Consider the following 25774-nt stretch of genomic DNA (forward strand, 5'->3'; position numbering starts at 1 on the left):
AAGAGGATTCTGCTATCAAGCCAAAAAATCATTCTGCCCACTGATGTGGACTAACTTCAGTACTGAATGTAGGCAATAATGTCCCAACAACTGCCGATCGTATCAAACGTCATGTTCCTCCGGCTGTCCGCAACAGGCAGAGTATTGACTGTACTCAAACCAACCCCTGCAAAACTGAAACTCAAACATTGCTAGATGTGATTTTGCGATTGGACAGCACTTGCTGAACAATCCTAAATGTGCTACGAATTGCACTTATTGTCATTCGGGCTTGCTAAGTGGCACACGCACGCTTGCTAGAAGTTACGTATATTCATAAATAGGTTGTCCTCTGCAGGCAAAACTAATGTGTCCAGGCATTACATTGTATTTTTGATTTAAACAAAGGTGGGGGGAAGCAATACTTTGGGGCATTCTCTCGAGCAATGCTGGGATCTATTGGCGTTGACTTGCCAAACAATCAGCATCCTTTTCTCCTGCAGTATAAGTTTTCCCTCTTTGAAATGTTGCCATTTCTGCATCTGTCCTAAGGAGTGCAAGATAAAAAGCTTCAGCAGCAGATCTCTTTCCAGCAGTATTCTGTGCAGGTACTATCAAAAGATGATTAGAAGCATGTGCCATAAAAGCTTGACTAAGTTAAGGAACTCTGGAGACGACTGAAGAAACGGGAGACAAAGCTTTTTAAAAAAAAACTCATGGAGGAGCAGCAATTGTTCTTCCATCACACCGTGGTGAGCTGCTCCTGGACCATACTCGGCCCTCCCGCATATCAGTCCTCCAAAGAGAAAAGGAGGAATGATGTTGGCATTATCACTTCTTACAAGTAAAATCGGAAGTCTTTAGTTATCCGATGCCTGTCATTTGGATAGTGACTTTCAGAGTTTTTCGATAAAATCTACAAGAAAGTCTATCTATTAAATCCCCGTGGGCATGGTCAGACTTCGATAGATTTCAGTAAACATATGGAAATAATATAGAAGAATATATCATGGATATTAGCAGGTTGTATAAAAGATTGGTGAAATTAACTTGCAGATCTTTGGATCATTTTTAGCATTGCAGTTGCTTGATTATGTAATGGATAGGCTGCTTTTAACTGATCTGTCTTACAAAGTCCTGGTGGAACAGTCATTTTCTTAAACCTTCATGGAACACGTGAGGCATTCCACTGCGACTGAAAGAAGAGAGGGCTCCATGATTTCCATATTTCAGGATGGACCACATATTGGATGCAAGTGCCAATACAGTGTAATGATTAAAGATAGTCAGAATGAGAATGAAAGCACCGTTAGCAGATCTGGCAATTGCAGCAGTGGACAGAACTGGAACAGCAATAATAGATAAATTAATCCAAGGAATGCACAAGGAACAGTCGATAGCTGCTTCAAGTGTGACAAAGTATTGTTGATGATGCGCAAAGTAGCGAGTCAGATCCTCAACATGATGCAGAGAAGTCTGAGGAAAAAGATGAAAGAAATAATGAATGTGGATAAGGAGTTTTAGTATTGTCAGGGATGTGTTCGTCACAGACTTGCTTAACTGCAAAGTGCTTGCATTTGCAAAAATATGTGGGCTAAAATGTTACTTTGGTTCACTGAGTAGTCAACGCAAGCTTATGGAATACAGAAGTAATACTTGCTTTAGGTTTAGTGATGACAATGCATTGAAGGTACTAAGCAAAGTTGTAATTGCATGCAAGCAATTTGGAGTAGGTCGTTTTATCAATCCTGATGAAACCTCTTAACGAGATACCTATGTTGTTGATTAAAGTTTTGAAAAGGGCACAAATAAAACGTGACATCGAGCTTAATTCTCTTTAGAAAGTCAGTCTGCAATTTACCCAGGAAGGACGTTATTGTATTCCTTTAACAAAACTTGTTAGAGTGTGACATCAGGTGATAACAATAGGAACAAACAGCAAATTTTCTTATGTTGTATCAACAATTTGTTCATTCTCATTGCTGGAGGTTAAAAATCCTGTTCAAGGGGCAGCACGGTGGCGTTAGTGGGTTAGCCCTGCAGCCTCACGGCGCTGAGGTCCCAGGTTCGATCCCGGTTCTGGGTCACTGTCCGTGTGGAGTTTGCACATTCTCCACCTGTTTGCGTGGGTTTCTCTCCCACAACCCAAAGATGTGCAGGCTAGGTGGATTGGCCACGCTAAATTGCCCCTTAATTGGGAAAAAATTCCATAGCCATCTCAGACCACGCCCTGCACTGGGTGGAGCTGGAGTTAGGAGAGGAGAGGGACCAGCGCCCGCTGTGGCGTCTAGATGTGGGATTATTGGCGGATGAGGAGGTGTGCGGGCGGGTGCGGGGGTGCATTGAAAGATATTTGGAGGCCAATGACAACGGGGAGGTGCAGGTGGGGGTAGTCTGGGAGGCGCTGAAGGCAGTGGTCAGGGGAGAGTTGATCTCCATCTGGGCCCACGGGGAGAAGAGAGAGAGCAGGGAGAGGTTGGTGGGGGAGATCTTAAGGGTGGATAGGAGATATGTAGAGGCCCCCGAGGAGGGACTACTCGGGGAGCGGCGGAACCTCCAGACGGAGTTCGACCTGTTGACCACAGGGAAAGCAGAGGCACAGTGGAGGAAAGCGCAGGGGGCGACGTAGGAGTATGGGGATAAGGCGAGTCGGATGCTGGCACACCAGCTTCGTAAGAGGGAGGCAGCAAGGGAGATAGGTGGAGTTAAGGATAGCGGGGTGAATACGGTGCGGAGTGCGGTGAGAATAAACAAGGTATTTAGGGACTTCTATGGGGATCTGCACAGATCTGAGCCCCCAGCGGGGGAAGAGGGGATGCGATGATTTTTGGATCAGCTGAGGTTCCCGAGGGTGGAGGAGCAGAGGTGGCTGGTTTAGGGGTGCCAATTGGGCTGGAGGAGCTGGTTCAAAGATTGGGGAGCATGCAGGCGGGGAAGGCCCCGGGGCCAGATAGGTTCCCGGTCGAGTTTTACAGGAAATATGTGGACCCGCTAGGCCCGTTGCTAGTGAGGACTTTCAATAAGGCAAGGGAGGGGGGGGGGGACCTTGCCCCCGACAATGTCCGGGGCGCTGATCTCTCTGATCCTGAAGCGGGACAAGGACCCACTGCAGTGTGGGTCGTATAGACCGATCTCGCTCCTCAATGTGGATGCTAAGTTGCTGGCAAAAGTGCTGGCTACGAGAATTGAGGACTGTGTCCCGGGGGTGATTCATGAGGACCAGACGGGATTTGTAAAGGGCAGGCAGCTAAACACTAATGTGCGGAGGCTCCTCAATGTGATAATGATGCCCTCGATGGAGGGGGAAGCGGAGGTAGTGGCAGCTATGGACGCGGAGAAGGCCTTCGACCGGGTGGAGTGGGAGTATCTTTGGGAAGTGCTGCGGAGGTTTGGGTTCGGGGACGGGTTCATCAGCTGGGACAGATTGCTATATAGAGCCCCGGTAGCGAGTGTGGCTACGAATCGGAGGAGGTCGGAGTACTTTCGGCTGTACCGAGGGACGAGGCAGGGGTGCCCCCTGTCCCCCTTGCTGTTTGCATTGGCAATTGAGCCTCTGGCCATGGCACTAAGGGAGTCCAGGAAATGGAGGGGACTGGTCCGAGGGGGGAGAGGAACATCGGGTGTCGCTGTATGCGGACGACCTGTTGCTGTATGTGGCAGATCCAGTGGAGGGGATGGCGGAGGTCATGCGGATCCTAAGGGTGTTTGGGGACTTCTCGGGGTATAAGCTGAATGTAGGGACAAGTGAGCTCTTTGTGGTGCATCCAGGGGACCAGGGAAGGGGGATAGACGACCTGCCGTTGAAGAGGGCGGAAAGGAGCTTTCGGTACTTGGGGATCCAGGTGGCTGGGAGTTGGGGGACCCTGCACAAACTCAATTTGTCGCGGTTGGTGGAGCAGATGGAGGAGGATTTCAAAAGATGGGATGTGCTGCCACTCTCGCTAGCGGGCAGGGTGCAGTCGATTTAAATGATGGTCCTCCCCGAGGTTTCTCTTTGTGTTCCATTGCCTTCCCATTATGATTTCCAAGGCCTTTTTCAAACGGGTAGGTAGGAGTATCATGGGTTTCGTGTGGGCAAATAAGACCCCGAGGGTAAAGAGGGTGTTTCTGGAGCGTAGTAGGGACGGGAGGGCTGGCTCTGCCGAATTTGTGCGACTATTATTGGGCTGCCAATGTGGCGATGATCCGTAAGTGGGTAATGTAGGGAGAGGGGGCGGCATGGAAGAGGTTGGAGATGGCGTCCTGTGTGGGCACGAGTCTGAGGGCGCTGGTGACGGCACCGCTGCCGCTCTTGCCAACAAGGTACACCACGAGTAAGGTGGTGGCGGCGACGTTGAAGATCTGGGGGCAGTGGAGACGACACGGGCGAGGTGGGGGCCTCGGTGTGGTCCCCGATTCGGAAGAACCATCGGTTCGGCCCGGGAAGGATGGATGGGGGATTTCGGAGCTGGCATCGGGCAGTGATTAGAAGAATGGGGGACCTGTTTATAGATGGGACGTTTGCGAGCCTGGGGGCGCTGGAGGAGAAGTTTGGGTTACCCCCGGGAAATGCTTTCAGGTATCTGTAAGTGAGGGCGTTTGTGAGGCGGCAGGTGAGGGAATTCCTGCTGCTCCCGGCACAGGGGACTCGGGACAGGGTGATTTCGGGTGTATGGGTTGGAGAAGGCAAGGGTTCAGCGGTTTACCAGGAGCTGAAGGAAGAGGAGAGGCCTCAGTGGAGGAGTTAAAGGGCAAGTGGGAGGAGGAGCTTGGGGAGGAGATAGATGAGGGTCTGTGGGCTGATGCCCTGAGCAGGGTTAATTCTTCCTCCTCTTCCGCCAGGCTCAGCCTAATACAATTCAAGGTTATTCACAGAGCGCATATGACAGGGGCGAGGTTGAGTAGGTTCTTTGGGGTGGAGGATAGATGTGGGAGGTGCTCGGGAAGCCCGGCGAATCACGTCCACATGTTCTGGTCGTGCCCGGCACTGGAGGGGTTTTGCGAGGACTATGTCCAAGGTGGTGAAAGTCCAGGTCAAGCCGAGTTGGGGGCTGGCACTATATTGGGGTAACGGACGAGCCGGGAGTGCAGGAGGCGAAAGAGGCCGGTATCCTGGCCTTTGCGTCCCTGGTAGCCCGGCGGAGGATCTTGCTATTATGCAAGGACGCGAAGCCCCCCTGTGTGGAAGCCTGGAAAAATGCATGGCAGGGTTCATTAAGCTGGAGAGGATAAAGTTTGCCGTACGAGGGTCTGTGCAGGGGTTCTCCAGGCGGTGGCAACCGTTCCTAGATTATCTTGCGGAGGGTTAGGAGGAGGTCAGCAGCAGCAGCAACCCAAGGGTGTGGGGGGGGGGGGGGGGGGGGGCTTCCCTACGGGTACCTTTGAATGCCATATGGGGGGGTTACTATATATGGGGAAACCCAATGTATAAGTTTTGTATAATTCTTGAGTGTTGTGTTTGTTTCTTTCTTTTTGTAATGGGGGGGGGGGGGGTGGGGGGGAGGTTTGTTAAAAATTTTGTTGGAAAATTTGAATAAACATTTTTTTAAAAAAAAATTTTTTTAATTGGAAAAAATTAATTGGGTACACTAAATTTATATTTTAAAAAATCCTGTTCAAGAATGAGGTTGATTGAATATGAATGGCTAATTGGTGAAGTGTAAAATTTATAAAGAGCGTGGCCACGTTTTATTGTAAGCCTTCCAAAGGCATGTCACTTCAGTGGTCGAAGGGAGCAGTGCACGGGGGGGGGGGGGGGGGGGGGAGAAGCAGCACAAGCAGGGGCAGCAACGCACGTGGGGGGCGAGTGGAGCAGCGCAAGCGGGGGCAAAGGGAGCAGCGAAAGCGGGGGCGATGGGAGAAGCGCAAGTAGGGGGCAAGAGGAGCAGCACAAGTGGGGGGAGAGGAGCAGCGCAAGGGGTGGGCAAAGGGAGCAGCGCAAGCTGGGACAAGGGGAACAGTGCAAGCGGGGGGTGAGGGGAGCAGTGCAAACCGGGGGCGAGGGGTGCAAGCGGGGGTGAGAGGAGGCGCGGGGAGCAGCGGGGGCCGGTGGGGGCGAGTGGATAAGCGGGGCCGGGGGAGCAGAGGGGAGGCTGCAAGACATGAGAGTGAAAATGACATCGCCCTTAAAAAGTGACGCCACTGTCAGGCAGGCAGATGAGTGGAGGATGATGTGTTTGTGTTACTCCCCATCCTACAGCAAAGCTTGTTCTCCAGTGGTCTTGGATTTCCCTGCCACTGGGCCAAGACCTCGCTCTGCTGGGACCATATGGTGGTTGGTGTGCAACGACCACCCAATGTTAAAAGAATCCATGCGCATACATCTTCCACTTCCACCTTCCACCCCCCCCCCCACCCCCCCCCCCCCACCCAAATTAATTTTGGGACCTGGACCATTAAGACCCTTATGGACAACACCAATATCAACACCGCCATCATAGCCCATGAACTCCGACGTCACAACATTGACATCGCCGCCCTGAGTGAGAGACAACTGGCAGGAGTAGGCCAGCTTAAAGAATGAGGTGGCGGATACACCTTCTTCTGGAAAGGAAAACCAGAAGAATGCCGTCTCTCCGGGGTCGGCTTCGCCATAAAAACTGAATTGGTCGGACGTCTCAACGAACCCCCTACATGGTGAGCAAATGGCTCATGACTGTACGGCTCACCCTGTCCCAGAAGCAGTACGTTAGGCATCAGTGGCAACGCCCCATCCCTAGCTGCAACGGACAAGGCAAAAGAGGCATTGACTCCAGCCACGACCAATCGCTGTTCCACGTTCCAAAGGGAGCAAGCTGATTCTCAGCTGGAGTCAGGAAGGACACAAACCTTTGAAAAGCATGTTAGGCAGGGAAGGCGTGGGAAAGCAAATGGCAACGGAGTCGTCCTCCTGACAAAATGTTTAGAACATCACCTGGTCATCCCTGTTCTCCCCGAGAAAACCTCATGGCAACACCCCCACTCCAAGCACTGGCACCTAATAGACTATATCGTTTTCCAAGCGAGGGACCGCAAAGATGTCAGCATCACCCATGACATGACTGGAGCCGACGACTGCTGGACTGACTCCCGACTAATTCGCTCTACCATTTCCATCACCTTGGCCCCAAACCGGAATAAACAGGCAGAGAAATCTCTGCTGCAGGAGACTTGATGGCGCTGGACTCGATCTGGAGAAGAAAGCGCGTCTCAGTTGGTGCCTCACCGCTAACCTGCCGATGACCAATGAGCCAGAGCCACAGAATGCCCACAGTGCCTGGTCCGTCATAAAAGCCACTATAGTCAGCACCTGCAAGGAGACGCTTGTGCTCTCGACCAGGAAGCACCAAGACTGGTGCGCCGAGAATTATCAGGGGGACCAGGATCTGCCTTGATCAAAAACGCAAGGCATTCCTGATCTGGCAGCTCCACGAAAACTCAAGTCCGAGGAACCAAGCCTACAGACAACTGAAAGTCGAGGTGCAACAAAGAACTCGCGACTTAAAGAACAGATGGTAGGTGGAAAGAACGAAGGAGACTCAGCAACCCACTGACGACCACTGTGCGCGGCTTCATCAGCGTAATTAAAACCATCTATGGTCTGACTACCCAGGGGCTAGCCTCACTGAGAGCCAAAAGTGGAAAGGCGCTCATCAAAGATAGAGAGGCAGTCAACAGCCACTGGAGACAACAGTTCGAATGCTCCTCAACCAAGACACAGCCTTCAATGCAAATGCCCTCGATACTGTCCCACAACACACTACCTGCCATTATCTCAGTGCATCCCCAGCTTGCCATGAGGTCAAAGTCCATCCGACAACTGAGAAATCTTAAGGTCTCTGGCGCAGATGGAATCCCCACAGAAATATTAAAATGCGGCAGAGTGGAACTCTTGACAAGAATCCACAACCTCCATCACCATGCTCATGGTCTACAGCGCAGCCATGGTCCCCGCCCTCCTGTTTGCATCAGAAACATTGGCGAGGTATAGCAGACATCTCAAATCTCTGGAGAGATATCATCAACGATGCCTCTGCAAAATTCTGCAAGTCTACTGGCTGGATAGGGGTGCCAACGTGAACAACTTCTCCCAGGCCAATATCCTAGTATTGAGGCACTGGTCATGCTTGACCAACTGCAATGGTTGGGCCCCATTGTCTGCATGCCTGACATGAGACTCCCAAAACAAATGCTCTACTCCAAGCTCCACAATGGCAAGCGATCACTAGGAGGGCAGAGGAAACGCTACAAAGACACTCCAAAGCCTCCCTAAATAGCATGTGGGAATCATGTTTGTCTTAGAACGCACAAACTGGAGAAGAAGCATCCGTGCAGATGCCAATCACCTCGAGCATCGCCGGTGGAGCACGCAGAAGCCAAACGTAAACAGCAGAATGAGCGAACAGAATCCAGAGTGTCCCACCCACAGAGTATCAAACACAACCTGCCAAATTTGTGGCAGAGTGCGGATATGGGATTAGACAGGATCGATAAGGAGCAACTGTTTCCCTTAGTTGAAGGGTCAGAAGAGACACAAGTTCAAGGTGAGGGGCAGAAGGTTTATGGGGGATTTGAGGAAAAACTATTTTACCCAGAGGGTGGCGACGGTCTGGAATACACTGCCTGGGAGGGTGGTAGAAGTGGGTTGCCTCGCATCCGTTAAAATTTACCTAGATGAGCACTTGTCATGACATAACATTCAAGGTTATGAGCCAAGCAGAGTAGGTAGGCAGGTCAGGTGTTTTTCATGTGTCGATGCAGACTCGATGGGCCGAAGGGCATCTTCTGCACTATTATTTTGTGACTATTGAGTGACCACAGTACCCACCTCCCCGGAGTGGAAGCACGTCATCCTCTACCCTGAGGGACTACCCAAGAGAAGAGACTTAAGTGAGATAGTTGCCATGGATCTAAAGATTTGGGTCAAATAAATATTTTAATTCTACATTTAATAGACCTGAAAACTAGATTTGATCGTTCTGTCAAAGTTGCTTATTTTATGGTTATCCAAAAATACTGTTCTAACAGAATGCAATGCAAAGGAGTTGTAATGCATTGGAAAGATCCATGAAAGAAGCATTCAATCCATCTTTCATCCTGGTTGCAAGGTGAACAAAGCTGCGAAGTGAATATTCAGAGGCACTTGCCATTTTGGATGAGTAGGCAGAAAAAAAGAGGAGGCCGGGAACCTCTGTTAATAAGGAATGAGATCAGTACAGTAGTGATAAATGATACAAAAGTGTTCAAACGATGGGTCATCATCAACATGAAGAATTAACTCTGATTTTTGCTACAGTTGCTCCCTAACCTGCTGAGTATTCCTAATATTTCCTGACTGAAGCTGGTGTTTGGGTTAGGAGATATGCATATAATATGTAACTAAATAAATATGGTTTACATATGTGGGGGAGGTAGTGCAGGGGGTGGTGTGAAGCTCTCTCAGGAATGGATTCATCTCAGTTGATGACCGAGCGCACTGCCTCTAGATGGGGTGGGTGGAGGTCCACATATGGCATGGGCATAAGTGATTAGTTGGGTATGTTCCCCATAACAACAATGGAATCCAGTATTGTGGGAGGCTGGAGAACGCAGGAGGCAATTCTACCTTTACATCATGAGGCTCAAGGTAAACCTCAGGCACATGGACAGTGAGGGAGGGTGTGTCAAATTCTGTCTTGAAGTAGAGGTGTAGAAGCACCATTTTGTGGTCCCGCAGTAATGGCATTTGCTGAAATCTAAGGTAACAGTGATTCTGTCCGCGAAGGGTACAAGGCAGTGTGGAAGGAGCACTCTGATGGCCCAAGTTTGGATGCTCGTGGGTGCACCAAGAATGGACAGGATTCAGGTTGGCTACAAATGTGGAAAGCCTTGTCCAGAAGCAACTGGTAGCCAATCCTTTCATTCGGGCGGTTGAAAGGATATATCTAATTCACTGACGTAACATTACAGACGTATCATCGAAAGAATACAAGGTAGGAATGCAGTCTTGGTCATTGCAGGCAATAATGCATGGGGCACAGCTGCATAATATGACATTCCATTAGAGAAGACCAGTCACGAGTTCACCATAAATGCCATTCCTAACTGGCCATATGGCTTCCACTCATTGACGATGAGCAACTGATAGGTCATTGGTATGACATTTCAGAGAATGGAATGAAGGACTACTTTGGATTGCTCACTGTAATCAACGTCAGTGTGTGCTTGTGTCTCGGGGCAAGACTGCATCAGCCACCACGCAAGGAAGGCAGCAAAAGCTGTACAGCCTTCCATTTGCCGTAGGTTTCTAATCCATAGTTTCACTTTCTGAACCGTTAGTCATTCTTGTCTTCAATGTTTCACTTCAAAGTGAAAGCAGACGACAGATGAATTCAGGGCTCAAGCTGCGTTTGTCAGAGTGCTATTGCTATGGAGGAGGTGAAGGAGGGAGAGATGTTGCCGAGTACCACTCCAACAGGAGACACCACCTAGAGGACATGGTCAAGGGAAGCCAGAGTATGAAAATAAGATGAGGGGAACAGAACCAGACAATGGAGGCAATTTGCCAGACACAAGCTTTATCATTGAAAAGTATCCTGTTTGCAAATGAGTGAGAGGCTGTGCCGGGCATGCTTGCACTTGTGCTGAGATCTGGTACATCACATATGCCACATTCTTCAGGACGACCTGATGCCCGGTGGGGTTGGAGGCTTACCCTACTAGTGGCTTTGAATGTGGCCGCAGCACTCAATTTCTTTGTCTCTGGGTCTGTTCCGGGATCAATGGGACCTCTGTGACATCTCTCGGTATGTAACACAAAGATGCATAAAGGAGGTCGCTGATTGCCCGTTACAGGAAGGCCCATCATTATGTCAGATATAGATAGCCAGGCTGCGAGATTCAAAGATAGCCAGGCTGCGAGATTCAAAGATAGCCAGGCTGCGAGATTCAAAGAGTCACCTGGACTCGAAAAGTTAGCTCTTTTCTCTCCCTTCAGATGCTGCCACTGTGGAGCATTGCTTCTGTTGTATCAGTGCTGATGAGCTGCCCTCACTCAATGGTGTTCCTGGAGGTAGAAGTGTTAGAAATTGTTTCATTGTACACTTCTAATAAAAATCTAAACACCTCTTCCTGACAACACCCCAGGATTTGTTTCTACAAATATATAAAACAAAAAAGAGTGGCTAAGGTAAATATTGGTCCTTTAGAGGATGAGAAGGGAGATTTAATAATTGGAGATGAGGAAATGGCTGAGGAACTGAACAGGTTTTTTGGGACGGTCTTCAGGGTGGAAGACACAAATAACATGCCAGTGACTGATGGAAATGAAGCTATGACAGGTGAGGACCTTGTGATGATTGTTATCACTAAGGAGGTCGTGATGCGCAAGCTAATGGGGCTAAAGGTAGACAAGTCTCCTGGCCCTGATGGAATGCATCCCAGAGTGCTAAACGAGATGGCTAGGGAAATGCAAATGCACTAGTGATAATTTGCCAAAATTCACTAGACTCTGGGGTGGTCCCGGCGGATTGGAAATTAGCAAACGTGACACCACTGTTTAAAAAAGGAGGTAGGCTGAAAGCGGGTAATTATAGGCCAATGAGCCTAACTTCGGTAGTCGGCAAGATGCTGGAATCTATCATCAAGGAAGAAATAGCGAGGCATCTGGATGGAAATTGTCCCATTGGGCAGACGCAGCATGGGTTCATAAAGGGCAGGTCGTGCCTAACTAATTTAGTGGAATTTTTTGAGGACATTAACTGTGCGGTAGATAACAGGGAGCCAATGGATGTGGTATATCTGGATTTCCAGAAAGCCTTTGACAAGGTGCCACACAAAAGGTTGCTGCATAAGATAAAGATGCATGGCATTAAGGGTAAAGTAGTAGCATGGACAGAGGATTGGTTAATTAATAGAAAGCAAAGAGTGGGGATTAATGGATGTTTCTCTGGTTGGCAATCAGTAGCTAGTGGTGTCCCTCGGGGATCAGTGTTGGGCCCACAATTGTTCACAATTTACATAGATGATTTGGAGTTGGGGACCAAGGGTAATGTGTCCAAGTTTGCAGACGACACTAAGATGAGTGGTAAAGCAAAGAGTGCAGAGGATACTGGAAGTCTGCAGAGGGATTTGGATAGGTTAAGTGAATGGGCCAGGGTCTGGCAGATGGAATGCAATGTTGACAAATGTGAGGTTATCCATTTTGATAGGAATAACAGCAAAAGGGATTATTATTTAAATGATAAAATATTAAAACATGCTGCTGTGCAGAGAGACCTGGGTGTGCTAGTGCATGAGTCGCAAAAAGTTGGTTTACAGGTGCAGCAGGTGATTAAGAAGGCGAATGGAATTTTGTCCTTCATTGCTGGAGGGATGGAGTTTAAGACTTGGGGAGGTTATGCTGCAATTGTATAAGGTGTTAGTGAGGCCACACCTAGAGTATTGTGTTCAGTTTTGGTCTCCTTAACTGAGAAAGGACGTACTGGCGCTGGAGGGTGTGCAGAGGAGATTCACTAGGTTAATCCCAGTGCTGAAGGGGTTGGATTACGAGGAGAGGTTGAGTAGACTGGGATGTACTCGTGGAATTTAAAAGGATGAGGGGGGATCTTATAGAAAGATATAAAATTATGAAGGGAATAGATAGGATAGATGCGAGCAGGTTGTTTCCACTGGCGGGTGCAAGCAGAACTAGGGGGCATAGCCTCAAAATAAGGGGAAGTAGATTTAGGACTGAGTTTAGGTGGAACATCTTCACCCAAAGGGTTGTGAATCTATGGAATTCCTTGCCCAGTGAAGCAGTTGAGGCTCCTTCATTAAGTGTTTTTAAGATAAAGATAGTTTTTTGAAGAATAAAGAGATTAAGGGTTATGGTGTTCGGGCTGGAAAGTGGAGCTGAGTCCACAAAAGATCAGCCATGATCTCATTGAATGGAGGAGCAGGTTCGAGGGGCCAGATGGCCTACTCCTGCTCCTAGTTCTTATGTTCTAAACACCTCTTCCTGACAACACCCCAGGATACGGAGACTTGTTTGACTGAGGTTGAGATCACTTCGATATTCATCTCAGTGAGACGCTATCATTGAGTGAGAGGATGGCTAAACCTCGACATAACAGGATTACAACTTCAGATTCAGAACGTCTTTAGTTGACCTGAACATTCAAATACCCATCAAATGATTTCAAAAAAAGTGTAATTTATTTATAGTTATAGCATAGTGAACCAGAGGGAACATCAAATGTTTTTTTTCCCCTAACCCTATTGCTACACCTAGCTAAAGCCCTAATATCCGCAGCAGAGTTGGGGTCAGTCTGCTGACTGCTACATTCTGATGCCTGTGATAACCTTTGTTAACATCCTCCGGTGGCCTGGTGAGCGTCCCCAGCTTGGGCAGAAGCACCATCGATGGCCTGCACTGCTAGAGTTGGTGCAGGCATAGGCAAAGGTATGAGCGTCTCCTGCTTGGGCAGAAGCACCATCGGTGGCCTGCATTGGTGCGGTCATATGCAAAGGTAATGTGAGCAGCTTCACAGTTGAGTCCTGAGAGCAGGCTCTCAGGGTGTCTGGCTGATGGCCATCCTCCCTGTGGGAGCTTAAGGGTCTGGCCCTAACTCCTGAAGGAAATGGTGCAACTGGAGGGAGTTCAAGGTTTCTCATCCCCAGGTCGCCTGCACCCTGAAGATGTCCAAATCTGGCAAGACCTACTGGACCAAAGTCTTTATGGTGGTCAGCAACCTTCCCATGGTAACCTCGAGGTGTGCATGGCCAGGACTCCTGCATTGTTCGCTCTAGTCTGCTGAGTGACTGCTGGATCCTGATGTTCCACTGTCTGTCATTGCATATCCAGCATCTTCCAGAGGCTCTTCATCTCACTCTGACTAAGCAGGTGGCTGCTTCCCCGCAGCCCTCCGTGTGCTGGAGACCTGCGTTGTCCCTGCCTCCGACTGCTGTGGGGATGTGTCCGTGAGGTGTTCTTCAGACAGGCGGCATAATGATACAGGGGTTACTATTGCCATCTCACAGCATCAGGGACCCGGGTTCAATTCTGATCTTGGGTGACTGCGTAGCGTTTGCACATTACTCCCCGTGTTGCGTAGGTTTCCTCCGGATGCTACAGTTTCCTCCCTCAGTCCAAAGATGTACAGATTCGGTGGGGGTTCAGGAGCCCTCCCCAGAAGGGCCCATTGGATGGAATATGAGCAACACGATAGTTGGGATGATGGTGATGTAATGTTGTCCAAGAGAGAATATGTTTCTCCCGCTCATGGATGTATAAGATCTGTGAAGAGAGCACCAGAGTGTATGATGAAAATTTGATATTGGAGAGAGTTGAAGGATGACCTACCTTGACCGAGCGGGAGGTATCATTCATCCACTTCAGGCACGGTTGCCAATCATGCTGATCTCCTGGGTCACGGTTTCGCAGATGAGAGGTGAGGCTGCGGTGCTTCTTTGAGCCATCCCTTAGGTAGAGGACATGCTTGCGTGCCCACACTCCTTGGATCAAGGCCTTGAGGGCCTGGTGGCTGAATATGAGTGCAGCTGCCGCCTTTAAGCCGCTAGTCTTGTTCTTCTGGCTTCCTGAAATGAAAAATGAAATGAAAATGAAAATCGCTTATAGTCACAAGTAGGCTTCAAATGAAGTTACAGTGAAAAGTCCTTCGTCGCCACATTCTGGCGCCTGTTCGGGGAAGCTGGTATGGGAATTGAACCGTGCTGCTGGCCTGCCTTGTGTGTGTGTGTATATATATATCTATATCCCACTGCACAATTTTCAGCACATTTTTGCTGGAATTGTGGCAACCAGAAAGATGTCTGCCAAATTTAAAAAGTTTGTGTTGCAGGTTTGTTGGTTTTATTCACTCAACAGAAGATTGATTGGCTGCCATGGAGTTATTTTCTTTCTCCAGCTGCTCTTGTTAAAATTTCTTGCTATTGGTCATTAAGTTGCCCAAGTTTCTGGGGAGGCAGTGAAAATAACACAAGATATGATACATTTGCGCCTCCCTCATCATTATGCAATATGTACGGCAGTAGTTTGTCAGGCCCTCAAAATAAATAATCAGGATGTCATTGTCTACTTTTCTTTTCAAAGGCGTCCACTTTCCAGATGGCAATCCTACTTCAGTATAACACCGAGGATGCCTACACTGTTCAGCAGTTAACAGACAGCACTCAAATCAAAATGGTAAGAGCAGGAGTATGACAAAATAGCTATCCTTAATAACCTTGATGTATGATCCAACAAGAACAGGGAGTTTTAATGGCACTGCACTTTGACAAACAGAAAATTGTGATGATTTTGAGATACTACCGGAAAAGAAAAGTCCTATGGTATTGTAGTTAAGCAAATTGCTTCTTGATAGTTCTCAGCAGCAGGCATAATTACTCAAATTTCATATCTCTCCAGCTGCTTTTATATGCATTTTGTTCAAAATAGGTCAAGATGTTTGACCTCAAACTTGAAATTGGAGTAATTTTTATTATTATTAATTGCAGGACATATTGGTGCAGGTTTTACAGATATTGTTGAAGTCCAAACTGCTGGTAAGTGATGATTTATTGTTCAACGGCAACATTCATTGACTAATCAAATATAACCTCTCTTAATCAGTTTCTTTTTTAAAATTAGGTTTTGGAAGATGAAAGTGCAAATGTGGATGAAGTAGAGATGAAGCCCGACACATTAATCAAACTGTACTTGGGGTACAAAAAGTAAGTAAGTAATAAACATAGCTGTTGAGCATATGTTTGGATCATGATTCCTAAACTGAACTTTTTTTTATAGTAAAAAGCTGAGGGTGAACATTAATGTGCCGATGAAAACTGAACAAAAACAAGAGCAAGAGACCACACACAAAAACATAGAAGAAGATAGGAAGTTGTTGATTCAGGTAGGCCCTTTTTGAGATAAATATATTGATTCAGAACTTTTTGTTCTTGTCCATTACCTGATAACCTGTAACCCACATTGCCAAGGCCATTTCAAAATTATTTTTCTAGAAAAGATTACCAATGAACAATTTAATCAAATTACAGGATTGCTTTGGTGGTTAGTTTCTATCACAACGTTGCAGTATAAAGTACAGTCATTTGGATAAGACTATAGCCTCAATCTTTCCATTTCTTGTTCTTTGTATACTTCTGTGATAGTTACAAACCTTGTTAACTTACAATATTTTCTCTCGTCTTATTGCTGCCATTTGTACAGTACTAGTATTAGTAGATGGGTTGAAGATTTCATTTGAAATTTCCAACCAAATGTTTGTTTTACATGTTCTTTGAAACAAATCCTAGTTTTAAGTTCTGCATCAGCAATAAGATAGCCTGTACCACTTAATAGTAATTCCATCAGGATTGCATAAAGATTTTGAAGACGGCTTTAAACGTTTGACAAATCATCCTATCTTGTATGGCCACAGTTAAGGTTTTCAGTTTTTAAAAAATATATATCATAATTTTGGATACCCAATTAAATGTGGAGACTGTCCAGGAAGTACTGAGAAGATTGTTTCTCCATTGCTCTGAATGGAATTGTTTTTGATCTATAGCTCTTCCATTAACAAAAGCGAAAATAGCTGACATTGATGTGTATATGCTGGGAGGGCTACATGAGGATGGAGGCAATTTGAAAATTCCTTGGGATGTCATTACACTGGGAGACATAGTGTGGCTATATTTTTGGCTAGCGAATATGTTGGATTAGGATGGAATATCTAGGTGAAACCAGGAATGTTCCTGGAGGCACCATACAAAACTTGTATCTCAATGTTATAAACAATGGACATGTACTGTGATATTTCAAAATGTATATCAACACATCTACATTTAATGCAATAAGCAGTGGGGGGAGGAAAAAAATGTGTGCAGCTCCAAACAATTTTGCAACTTGTCATCCAAATTTTTAAAAGTAGAGTTCTGCTCCATGAAAGCTTTTGAATTTTAGCCAATGAAAAGCCTAGGTTGATCAGTGTTACAAAAAGTGGGCCTTCTATAATGTTATCTTTAGTTGGTGTGTACTTGATCTTTTCCTTGGGGGATTTGCATCCATCACAGTTGGGAGTTTACTTTAACTACTCTGGACATTGAGAGTGTTGGCCTAACCTTTGGAGTGGGGGTGAAACAACATTATGTGAACTAAACATAGTAACCCGTACACATGGACTTGAATCTTTTGAACAGCAGATGAACCAATGCCTTAGACCAGACACAATTTGTTACGGCCTGTTTTATAATCAGCGAATGACTGTTGGGGGCGACAGCAAATCTCACATTAATATTAAGTTAATTTCAATTTGTCCCTGTAATTATTGTTTTTAAAAAGGATGCCTTTTTATTGGAGTTAAAATAAACCACTTGTGCAAAGCAAAATACTGGATGGTAGAAATCTGAAATTAAAATTAAAATTGAAAATGCATGATGAAAGGTCACAGACATGAAATGTTAATTTGGTTTCTCTTTCTATCAGACCTGGTTTCGTTCTAGTATTTTCTGTTTTATTTAAATTTTCTTGGCCTTCTCCAATACCCTGCCCACCGCTCCTTTGGTGCTAAAACCCTCGGTAACAATTTTATTGTCGTTAGACATTTATTGTCCTGTTTTCCTGGCTGGCCTCCACCCTCCCAACACCCTACCTCAATAAATTCAAACTCATCCAAAGTTCTCTGTCCACATACTAACTTGTCATAGAGGGAGTGCAACAAAGGTTCACCAGACCGATCCGTGGGATTATGCTGGAGGAGAGATTGAGGCGACTTGGCCTGCATTCTCTGGTTCAGAAGAATGAGAGTTGATCTCATTGAAGCACACAAAATTCTTAAGGTAGATACAGGAAGGATGTTTCCCTTGGCTGGGAGGCTGAGAACCAGGGGTCACAGTCTCCGAATAAGAGGTAGGTCATTTAGGACTGAGATGAGTTGGAATTTCTTTACTCAAAAGGGTGAATGTTTAGAATTCCCTATCCCAGAGGTCTGTGGAGGCTCAGTCAGACGTTGATGGATTTTTAGATATTAAGGATATCAAAGGATACAGAAATATTCGACCATACGAATTAGGAGCAGGAATCATAGAATTCAGCCTGTTGAGTCTGCACCGACCCTCCGAAAGAACACCCTAACCCTGCCCTATCCCCGTAACCCCACCTAACCTACACGTCTTTGGGCAGCGAGAGGAAACCAAAACATCTGGAAGAAATTCACACAGATACGGGGCGAACATGCAAATTCCACATAGACAGTCGCCCAAGGTCAGAATTGAACCTGAAATGCTAACCATTGTGCCACCCTGCTGCCACTCGGACTTTCGAGACCCTGCTCCTCCATTCAATAAGATCATTGCTAATCTGATTGCAATCTTCATTCCCGCCAACCCTTGATAGCCCCTCCCTCTCCCCATGCTTACCAAGAATCTGTCTACCTCTGCCTTCTCCTGACTTTTGGAAAGACTCACGACCCTCTGGGAGAAAATAATTTCTCCTCATCTCTGTCCTAAATGGGCAACTCCATATTTTTAAACTATGGTCCCTTGTTGTAGCTTCTCCCACAAGAGGAAACATTCTCTCTACATTGACCTTGTCAAGACCCCCCAGGATCTTGTATGTTTCAATCAAGTCGCTTCTTACTCTTTTTTTTTTTAGGAGTACTTTTACATATTTTCAACAAACCCCCCACCTTACAGAAAAAACAAAAACAAAAAACACACAAATCAACATCTTACAACTACATCATGAATTCCCCCAATATACAAACTCCCCATTAAGCAATAATAAACAGTAGAAAACACAAAGTGCCCCCCCCCCCCCCCCCCCCCCCCCCGGGTTGTTGCTGTTGCCGACCACCTCCTAACTCCCCGCTTGAAAGTCTAGGAACGGTTGCCACTGCCTGAAGAACCCTTGCACAAACCCTCTCAAGGCAAATTTTACCCTCCAATTTAATGAACCCTGCCATGTCACTGATCCGGCTTCCACGCTCGGGGGGCCTTGCATCCTTCCACTGTAACAGAATCCTCCGCCGGGCTGCCAGGGACACAAAGGCCAGAATACCGGCCTCTTTCGCCTCCTGCACTCCCAGCTCGTCCGATACCCCAGATAATGCTAACCCCCAGCTCCGCTTAACCTGGGTGTTCACCATCTTAGACACTGTCCTCACAATACCCCTCCAGAACCCATCCAGCGTCGGGCACGCCCAGAACATATGGGTATGATTTGCTGGACTCCCTGAGCACCTCCCACACCTATCTTACACCCCAAAGAACCTGCTCGGCCTCGCCCCTGTCATATGCGCTCTGTGAAGAACCTTAAATTGTATCAGGCTAAGCCTGGCACAAGAGGAGGAAGAATTAACCCTACCCAGGGCATCTGCCCACGTACCCTCGTCTATCTCCCTCCCATTTACCCGTTAGCTCCTCCACCGAGGTCCGTCCCCCCCCCCCCGAGAGCACCCTATCCTGGATCCTGAGTGCTGGAAGCAGCGGGAACTCCCTCACCTGCCGTCTTACAAACGCACTTACCTGCATGTACCTGAAGGCATTTCCGGGGGGAAAACCCAAATTTTTCCTCCAGCGCCCCAAGGCTCACAAACGTCCCATCTAAAACCAGGTCCCCCATCCTTCTAATTCCTGCCCTGTGCCAGCTCAGGAACCCTCCATCCATTCTCCCCGGGACAAACCGATGGTTCACCCGGATCGGGGACCAAACCAAAGCCTCTACCTCACCCCTGCGGCTACCCCCAAATTTTCAAAGTCGCCGCCACCACCGGACTCGTGGTGTACCTAGTTGGCGGGAGCGGCAGCGGTGCTGTCACCAGCTGTTGCTCTTATTAGCCTTAGTTTTATTACTTCTGATTATGTCACCTTTGCTCACAAGTCGCCAGGTATCTTTCTGATACCGCCACGTGGTTCAAGCTCGAGTTATGATTAATAAGTCAGCACACCGCTTAGTAAGATTGAAATCAACGGTCATTTATTATTTACAGCAATCAATACTTACACAATAATCCTACTATCCATATCAAAACCTACCACTCCACTGCTGGCCAATACTTAACTTTTGGGGATGGCCCACCAGGTCAGGGAAACGAATGGTTTATCGAATTGGATCTGGCCTGCGGGATTCAAAAGGCTGATACGGGTCGATGGCTAGGAATCTCTATCGGGTAGCGATCGCTGGAGTCAGACTTACTGTTTCTGGTCGATGGTCTTGCGAAGGTTGCGAGCAGGAGAAGAAGAGAGAGAGAGAGATCTGAACTTGGCCCCTCAATTTATTGGGCCCAGGGGCTTCCTGCCTCTCGGGGCGGCCCTTGGCCCGGAGTCCCAAGTGATTGGACTTGTTTCCAATCACTGGGTTCGATATGCTCCAATAATGGGGCGATTCCTCGATCGGCGGGTGGTCGTTCACCTGTCTTTGTTTCGGCCACTGCAGGCGCCGAGAGGTCTGGCCTGGCATTCAATTGCTAATATGTTGCAATTGTTCCCGGGGATAGCCGATTAAACTGCAGATGTCTGTGTTGATGTGCTGCTAATAGTCGTAGGTATCGATCTGGGCTGACTTCCCCAGAGCCGAATACGTTATTCTGTCTGCAGCTGTCCGTTTGTGTCCTGTTGGCTGCTTTTCCCATCAGCCTTTTCGGTTAGCCATTTTATATCGGGTTTTGGCCAAATTAATAGGGAATCAGCTATTTTAGGTGGCTACACAGCGCTCCCAGACTCGTGCCCACACAGGACGCCATCTCCAGCCTCTTCCACGCCACGCCCTCCCCCTCCATTACCCACTTGCGTATCATCGCCACATTGGCAGCCCAGTAATACCCACACAGATTAGGTAACGCTAACCCTCCTCTGTCCCTACTCAGCTCCAGAAACACCCTTCTCATCCTTGGGGTCTTTTTCGCCCACAAGAATCCCATGATGCTCCTACTTACCTGCTTAAAAAAGGCCTTAGGAATCAGGATGGGGAGGCACTGGAATATAAAAAGGAACCTCGGGAGCACAGTCTTCTTCACCGACTGTACCCTACCGGCCAAGGAGAGTGGCAGTATATCCCACCTTTTAAACTCCTCCTCCATCTGCTCCACCAGCCTCGTCAAGTTGAGCTTGTGTAGGGCCCCCCAGCTCCTGGCCACCTGGACCCCCAGGTACCGAAAACTCCTTTCCGTCCTCTTCAGTGGAAGCTCGTCTATCCCCCTTCCCTGGTCCCCTGGGTGTACCAGGAAGAGCTCACTCTTCCCCGTGTTGAGCTTATACCCGGAAAAGTCCCCAAACTCCCTGAGGATCCGCATCCCCTCCAGCATCCCCCCCCACTGGGTCCGCCACATACAGTAACAGGTCATCGGCATACAACAAAACCCCCCCCGGACCAGCCCCTTCCAGTTCCTGGACTCCCTTAGAGCCATAGCCAAAGGCTCTATTGCCAATGCAAATAGCAAGGGGGATAGGGGGCACCCCTGCCTTGTCCCCCGGTACAGCCAAAAGTATTCCAACCTCCTCCGATTCGTGGCCACACTCGCCACCGGGGCTTCATTAAGTAGCCTAACCCAACTAATGAACCCCTCCTCGAACCCAAACCTCCTCAATACTTCCCAGAGGTACCCCCACTCCACCCTATTGAAGGCCTTCTCCGCGTCCATCGCCGCCACTATCTCCGCATCCCCCTCCACTGTAGGCATCATGATTACATCAAGGAGCCTCCGCACATTGGTATTCAGCTGCCTTCCCTTAACAAAACCCGCCTGGTTCTCGTGAATCACCCCCGGGACACAGTCCTCAATTCTGGTAGCCAACACCTTCGCTAACAGCTTTGCGTCCACGTTGAGGAGAGAGATTGGCCTATACGACCCACAGTGTAATGGGTCCTTGTCCCGCTTCAAGATCAGCGAGATCAGTGCCCTGGACATCGTCGGGGATAGGGCTCCCCCCTCCATCGCCTCATTGAAAGTCCTCACTAATAGAGGGCCCAGCAGGTCCACGTACTTCCAGTAAAATTCCACCGGGAACCCATCTGGCCCCGGTGCCTTCCCCGCCTGCATACTCCCCAGCCCCTTAGTCAGGTCTTCCAGCCCTACCGTTGACCCAAGCTCAGCCACCTGCTCCTCCTCCACCCTCGGGAACCTCAGTCGATCCAAAAATCAACGCATCCCCCCTCCTCCGTCGGGGCAGACCTATACAGCCCCTCATAAAAGTCACTAAATACCCCATTTATTCCCACCGCACTCCGCACCGTGTTCCCCCCCTTTATCCCTAACTCCCCCAATCTCCCTTGCTGCCTCCCGCTTCCGAAGCTGGTGTGCCAACATCCGGCTAGCCTTCTCCCCGTACTCATACACAGTCCCTTGCGCTTTCCTCCACTGCACCTCTGCCTTCTTGGTGGTCAACTGGTCGAACTCGGCCTGGAGGATTCGTCGCTCCTTGAGTAGTCCCTCCTCGGGGACCTCTGCATACCTCCTATCCACCCTTAAAATCTCCCCCACCAATCTCTCCCTCTCTCTCCTCTCCTTGTGGGCCCTAGTGGAGAGTAGCTCTCCCCTAATCACCGCCTTCAGCGCCTCCCAGACTACCCCCACCTGCACCTCCCCATTATCGTTAGCCTCTAGATAGCTTTCAATGCACCCCCGGATCCGCCCGCTCACCACCTCATCCGCCAGCAAGCCCACATTCAGATGCCACAGCGGGCGTTGGTCCCGATCCTCCCCTAGCTCCAGCTCCACCCAATGCGGGGCATGGTCTGAGATGGCTATGGCCGGACCCCCCCCCCCCCCCCCCCCCCCCAATTATCAAACTCCCTGCCTCCATGTCCGGAATCCGGCCCAACATGCGCCGCATAAATCCGGCATCGTCTCAATTCGGGGCATATACATTCACAAATGCCACCCACACCTCCTGCAGCTTACCACTCACCATCACATACCTACCTCCATTGTCTGCCACGATGGTCAGCGTCTCAAACGACACCCGCTTCCCCACCAAAATCGCCACCCCTCGATTCTTTGCGTCCAAACCCTGCCCTGGGGTGGAAAACATGCCCTGCCCACCCCTTTCTCAGCCTAACCTGATCTGCCACCCTCAAATGCGTCTCTTGGAGCATAACCACATCTGCTTTCAGGTGTGCGAACACACGGGCCCTCTTGACCGGCCCGTTCAGGCCTCTCACGTTCCAAGTTATCAGCCGGATCAGGGGGCTTCCCCCCGTGCCGATTTGCCGTCCCCTTTTTGAGGTCAGCCACGTGCCCACGCCTCCCGCGCACTCCATTCCCCCCAGCGGCAGACCCCCGTCCCGACTCTCTCTCCGAGCCCTAGCTCACCATTGGCCAATGCAGCAACAACCCAGTTTCCCCCCCCCCCCCCCCCCATCTATGTCCCCCGCTAGCTGCGTTGCTCCCCCCAAAGCACTCCCGTAAGTCGGCTGACCCCGGCCACTCCCGCCACTGCTTCTTACTCTTTTAAACTCCAGCCGATACAAACCCCCCGAGCCTATCCAACCATACCCTCGTAAGACAATTAACCCGTTCCTGGCATTAGTTTCATAAACATTTTCTGACCTTCCAATACATTTACATCCTTCCTTAAATAAGGAGCCAATACTGTACACAGTACTCCAAATATGTCTCACCAATACCCTGTACAACTGAAGTTTAATCTCTGACGTTCATATTCAATTCCCCTCATAATAAACAATAACACTTGTATTAGCTTTCCTAATTACTTGCTGTACTTGTATATTAGCCTTTTGTGATTTATGCATTAGGTCACCCAGATCCCTCTAAACCTCTGCTCTGCAATCTCTCACAATTTAGATTGTGTTTTTATATTCTTCCTGCCAAAATGGACAATTTCACATTTACTCATGTTATACTCCCATTTGCTTGATCTTTGCACACACACTATCTATTTCTCTTTGTAAAAGTATAAATTTTGCCAGACCCAGAGGATCATTGGCTGTTCTCCCCTTGAAAGCTGGCTGTGGGTGATTTAACCTGAGGATCACCACACCTTGGGCTAAAAGGAAGTCTGAGAAGGGGGAAGGGGGAGGGGAGGGGGTGGGGGGGTTGCCTTCATGAATAACCTCAGCCGGTACAGCAAATGAACCTACACTGGTAGGGTGGCTCCGCATCACTATCCAGCCAACTGAGCTAACCGACCCCCCATGTCCCTTTGTAGCCTGCTTATGGCCTCTTCGCAACTGGCTTTTCTATCTATCTTTGTATCATCAACAGATTTAACAACCATAATCCAAGTAATTTATATTAATTGTAAAAAATTGAGGCCCCAGTACTGATCCCTGTGGCACACCACTCATTACATCCTACTAAAGAGAAAAAGACCCATTTGCCACTTTTGTGGTCAGGCTTTCTCAGTCCAAATATTGATGAAAATCCCCATGATTATCGTTGTTAATGATATGCTCCCATTATCTCCTTATACTCTGTCCTGCCGTGTAGTTACAGTTCGGGGCCTGTACACTGCTCCCACACGTGACTTCTTGCCATTATCATTTCCCATCTCAACCCAAACTTTTTCTAATTCTCTAGTTAATGCAGCTCAGTTCAGGTGGAGACAGTTTCAACATTAGAGCCCCGACTTCCCCAGTACTGCTGCCAGTACCCCCCAAACTCAGACCCACTTCTCTCAGAACCAGTCTTTGAGCCACGTATTCAAATCTCTCATTTTATGTACCCTGTGACAATTTGCATGTTATTTCGGTAATAATCCAGAGATTGTTACTGTAGAGATTCTGCTTTTTGAATTTGCTACCTAGCTCCTCAAACTCCCTAAACAAGTCTTTCCTAGTTTTACCTATGTCCCTCATACCTTCGTGGAACAATGGGTCCATCCCCTCCCACTACAAGTTTCTCTCCAGCCCTGAGCAATACCAAATACCTGGCACTTGGAAGACAACGCAGCCTTCTGGACATTCACTCTTTGCTGTAGTGAACTGTCAATCCCCCTCATTATATACTGTCCCCTGCTACCACTACATTTCTTTTTGCTCCCCCTAGTTGAATGGCTGCCTGTACCACAGTGCCATGGTCAGTTTGTTCATCCACTCTGCAGCCGCCACAAACATCCAGATAAGCTGATAGAATCTCCGATCTATTGGACAATTGCAAAGGCACCTGCCCTTCTGGGACCACTTAACCTGCCGCCCTCACAGTTGCAATCTCATGCCCCCTGACCATTGACAAAATCAAAACCGTAAGTGGTGTGACTGTCTCCTGGTAGAAAGCATCCGGGTAAGTTTCCCCTCCCTGATATGTCTGTTAGGAATCATTCCCGTAGAAATAATTTCATCAGTATCAGCCAAATCAGATTCACTACCATTGTCATTTGATATGTGATTTTGATGTCTTTCAACATTTCTTTCTTTGAGTCACTTGCTGCCCAATGGGTTTTCTTAACTCTCAACATGCGCTACCGTTGGCATCTCATGTGCGATCTGCGGTACTTTCTTCGGACTCTCTGTAATCATGGCTGAAGTTACATCCCTCACTCTGCCAAATCATTCCCCAGAATTTAGACTACTCTGGCCACTGTGAATTCCTTAATCACTCTGACAACTACTGGACTTGACACTAAATCTCACTCCGATTGGATTGGTTTATTGTCATGTGTACCGAGGTACAGTGAAAAGAATTGTTCTGCGTGCAGCTCAAACAGGTCATTCTGTACATGAAAAGAAAATACACAATAAGGCAAACCTAAAATACTCAATGTAAATACATAGACACAGGCATTGGGTGAAGGTGTGTGAAGTGATCAGAGCAGTCCATAAGTCCCATAAGAGGGTCATTTAGGAGTCGAAACAGCAGGGGAGAAGCTGTTTTTGAATCTGTTAGTGCGTGTTCGCGGACTTCTGCATCTCCTGCCCGATGGA

At 48.2% G+C, this 25774-nt stretch overlaps 1 protein-coding gene across 2 annotated transcripts in view; it reads left to right on the top strand.

The window, feature by feature from the left end:
• The window catches only part of LOC140425033 (cullin-1), a 177511-nt gene that overhangs the window by 130940 nt on the left and 20797 nt on the right, over positions 1 to 25774 (top strand). For both annotated transcript variants that reach the window (XM_072508821.1, XM_072508822.1), the window contains exons 17-20: positions 15008 to 15100; positions 15412 to 15459; positions 15545 to 15627; positions 15701 to 15806. In XM_072508821.1, the coding sequence (XP_072364922.1) occupies positions 15008 to 15100; positions 15412 to 15459; positions 15545 to 15627; positions 15701 to 15806 (330 nt within the window). The remainder of the gene's footprint in view (positions 1 to 15007; positions 15101 to 15411; positions 15460 to 15544; positions 15628 to 15700; positions 15807 to 25774) is intronic.

The sequence above is a fragment of the Scyliorhinus torazame genome, chromosome 6, assembly GCF_047496885.1.
Source record: "Scyliorhinus torazame isolate Kashiwa2021f chromosome 6, sScyTor2.1, whole genome shotgun sequence".
Taxonomy (NCBI): domain Eukaryota; kingdom Metazoa; phylum Chordata; class Chondrichthyes; order Carcharhiniformes; family Scyliorhinidae; genus Scyliorhinus; species Scyliorhinus torazame.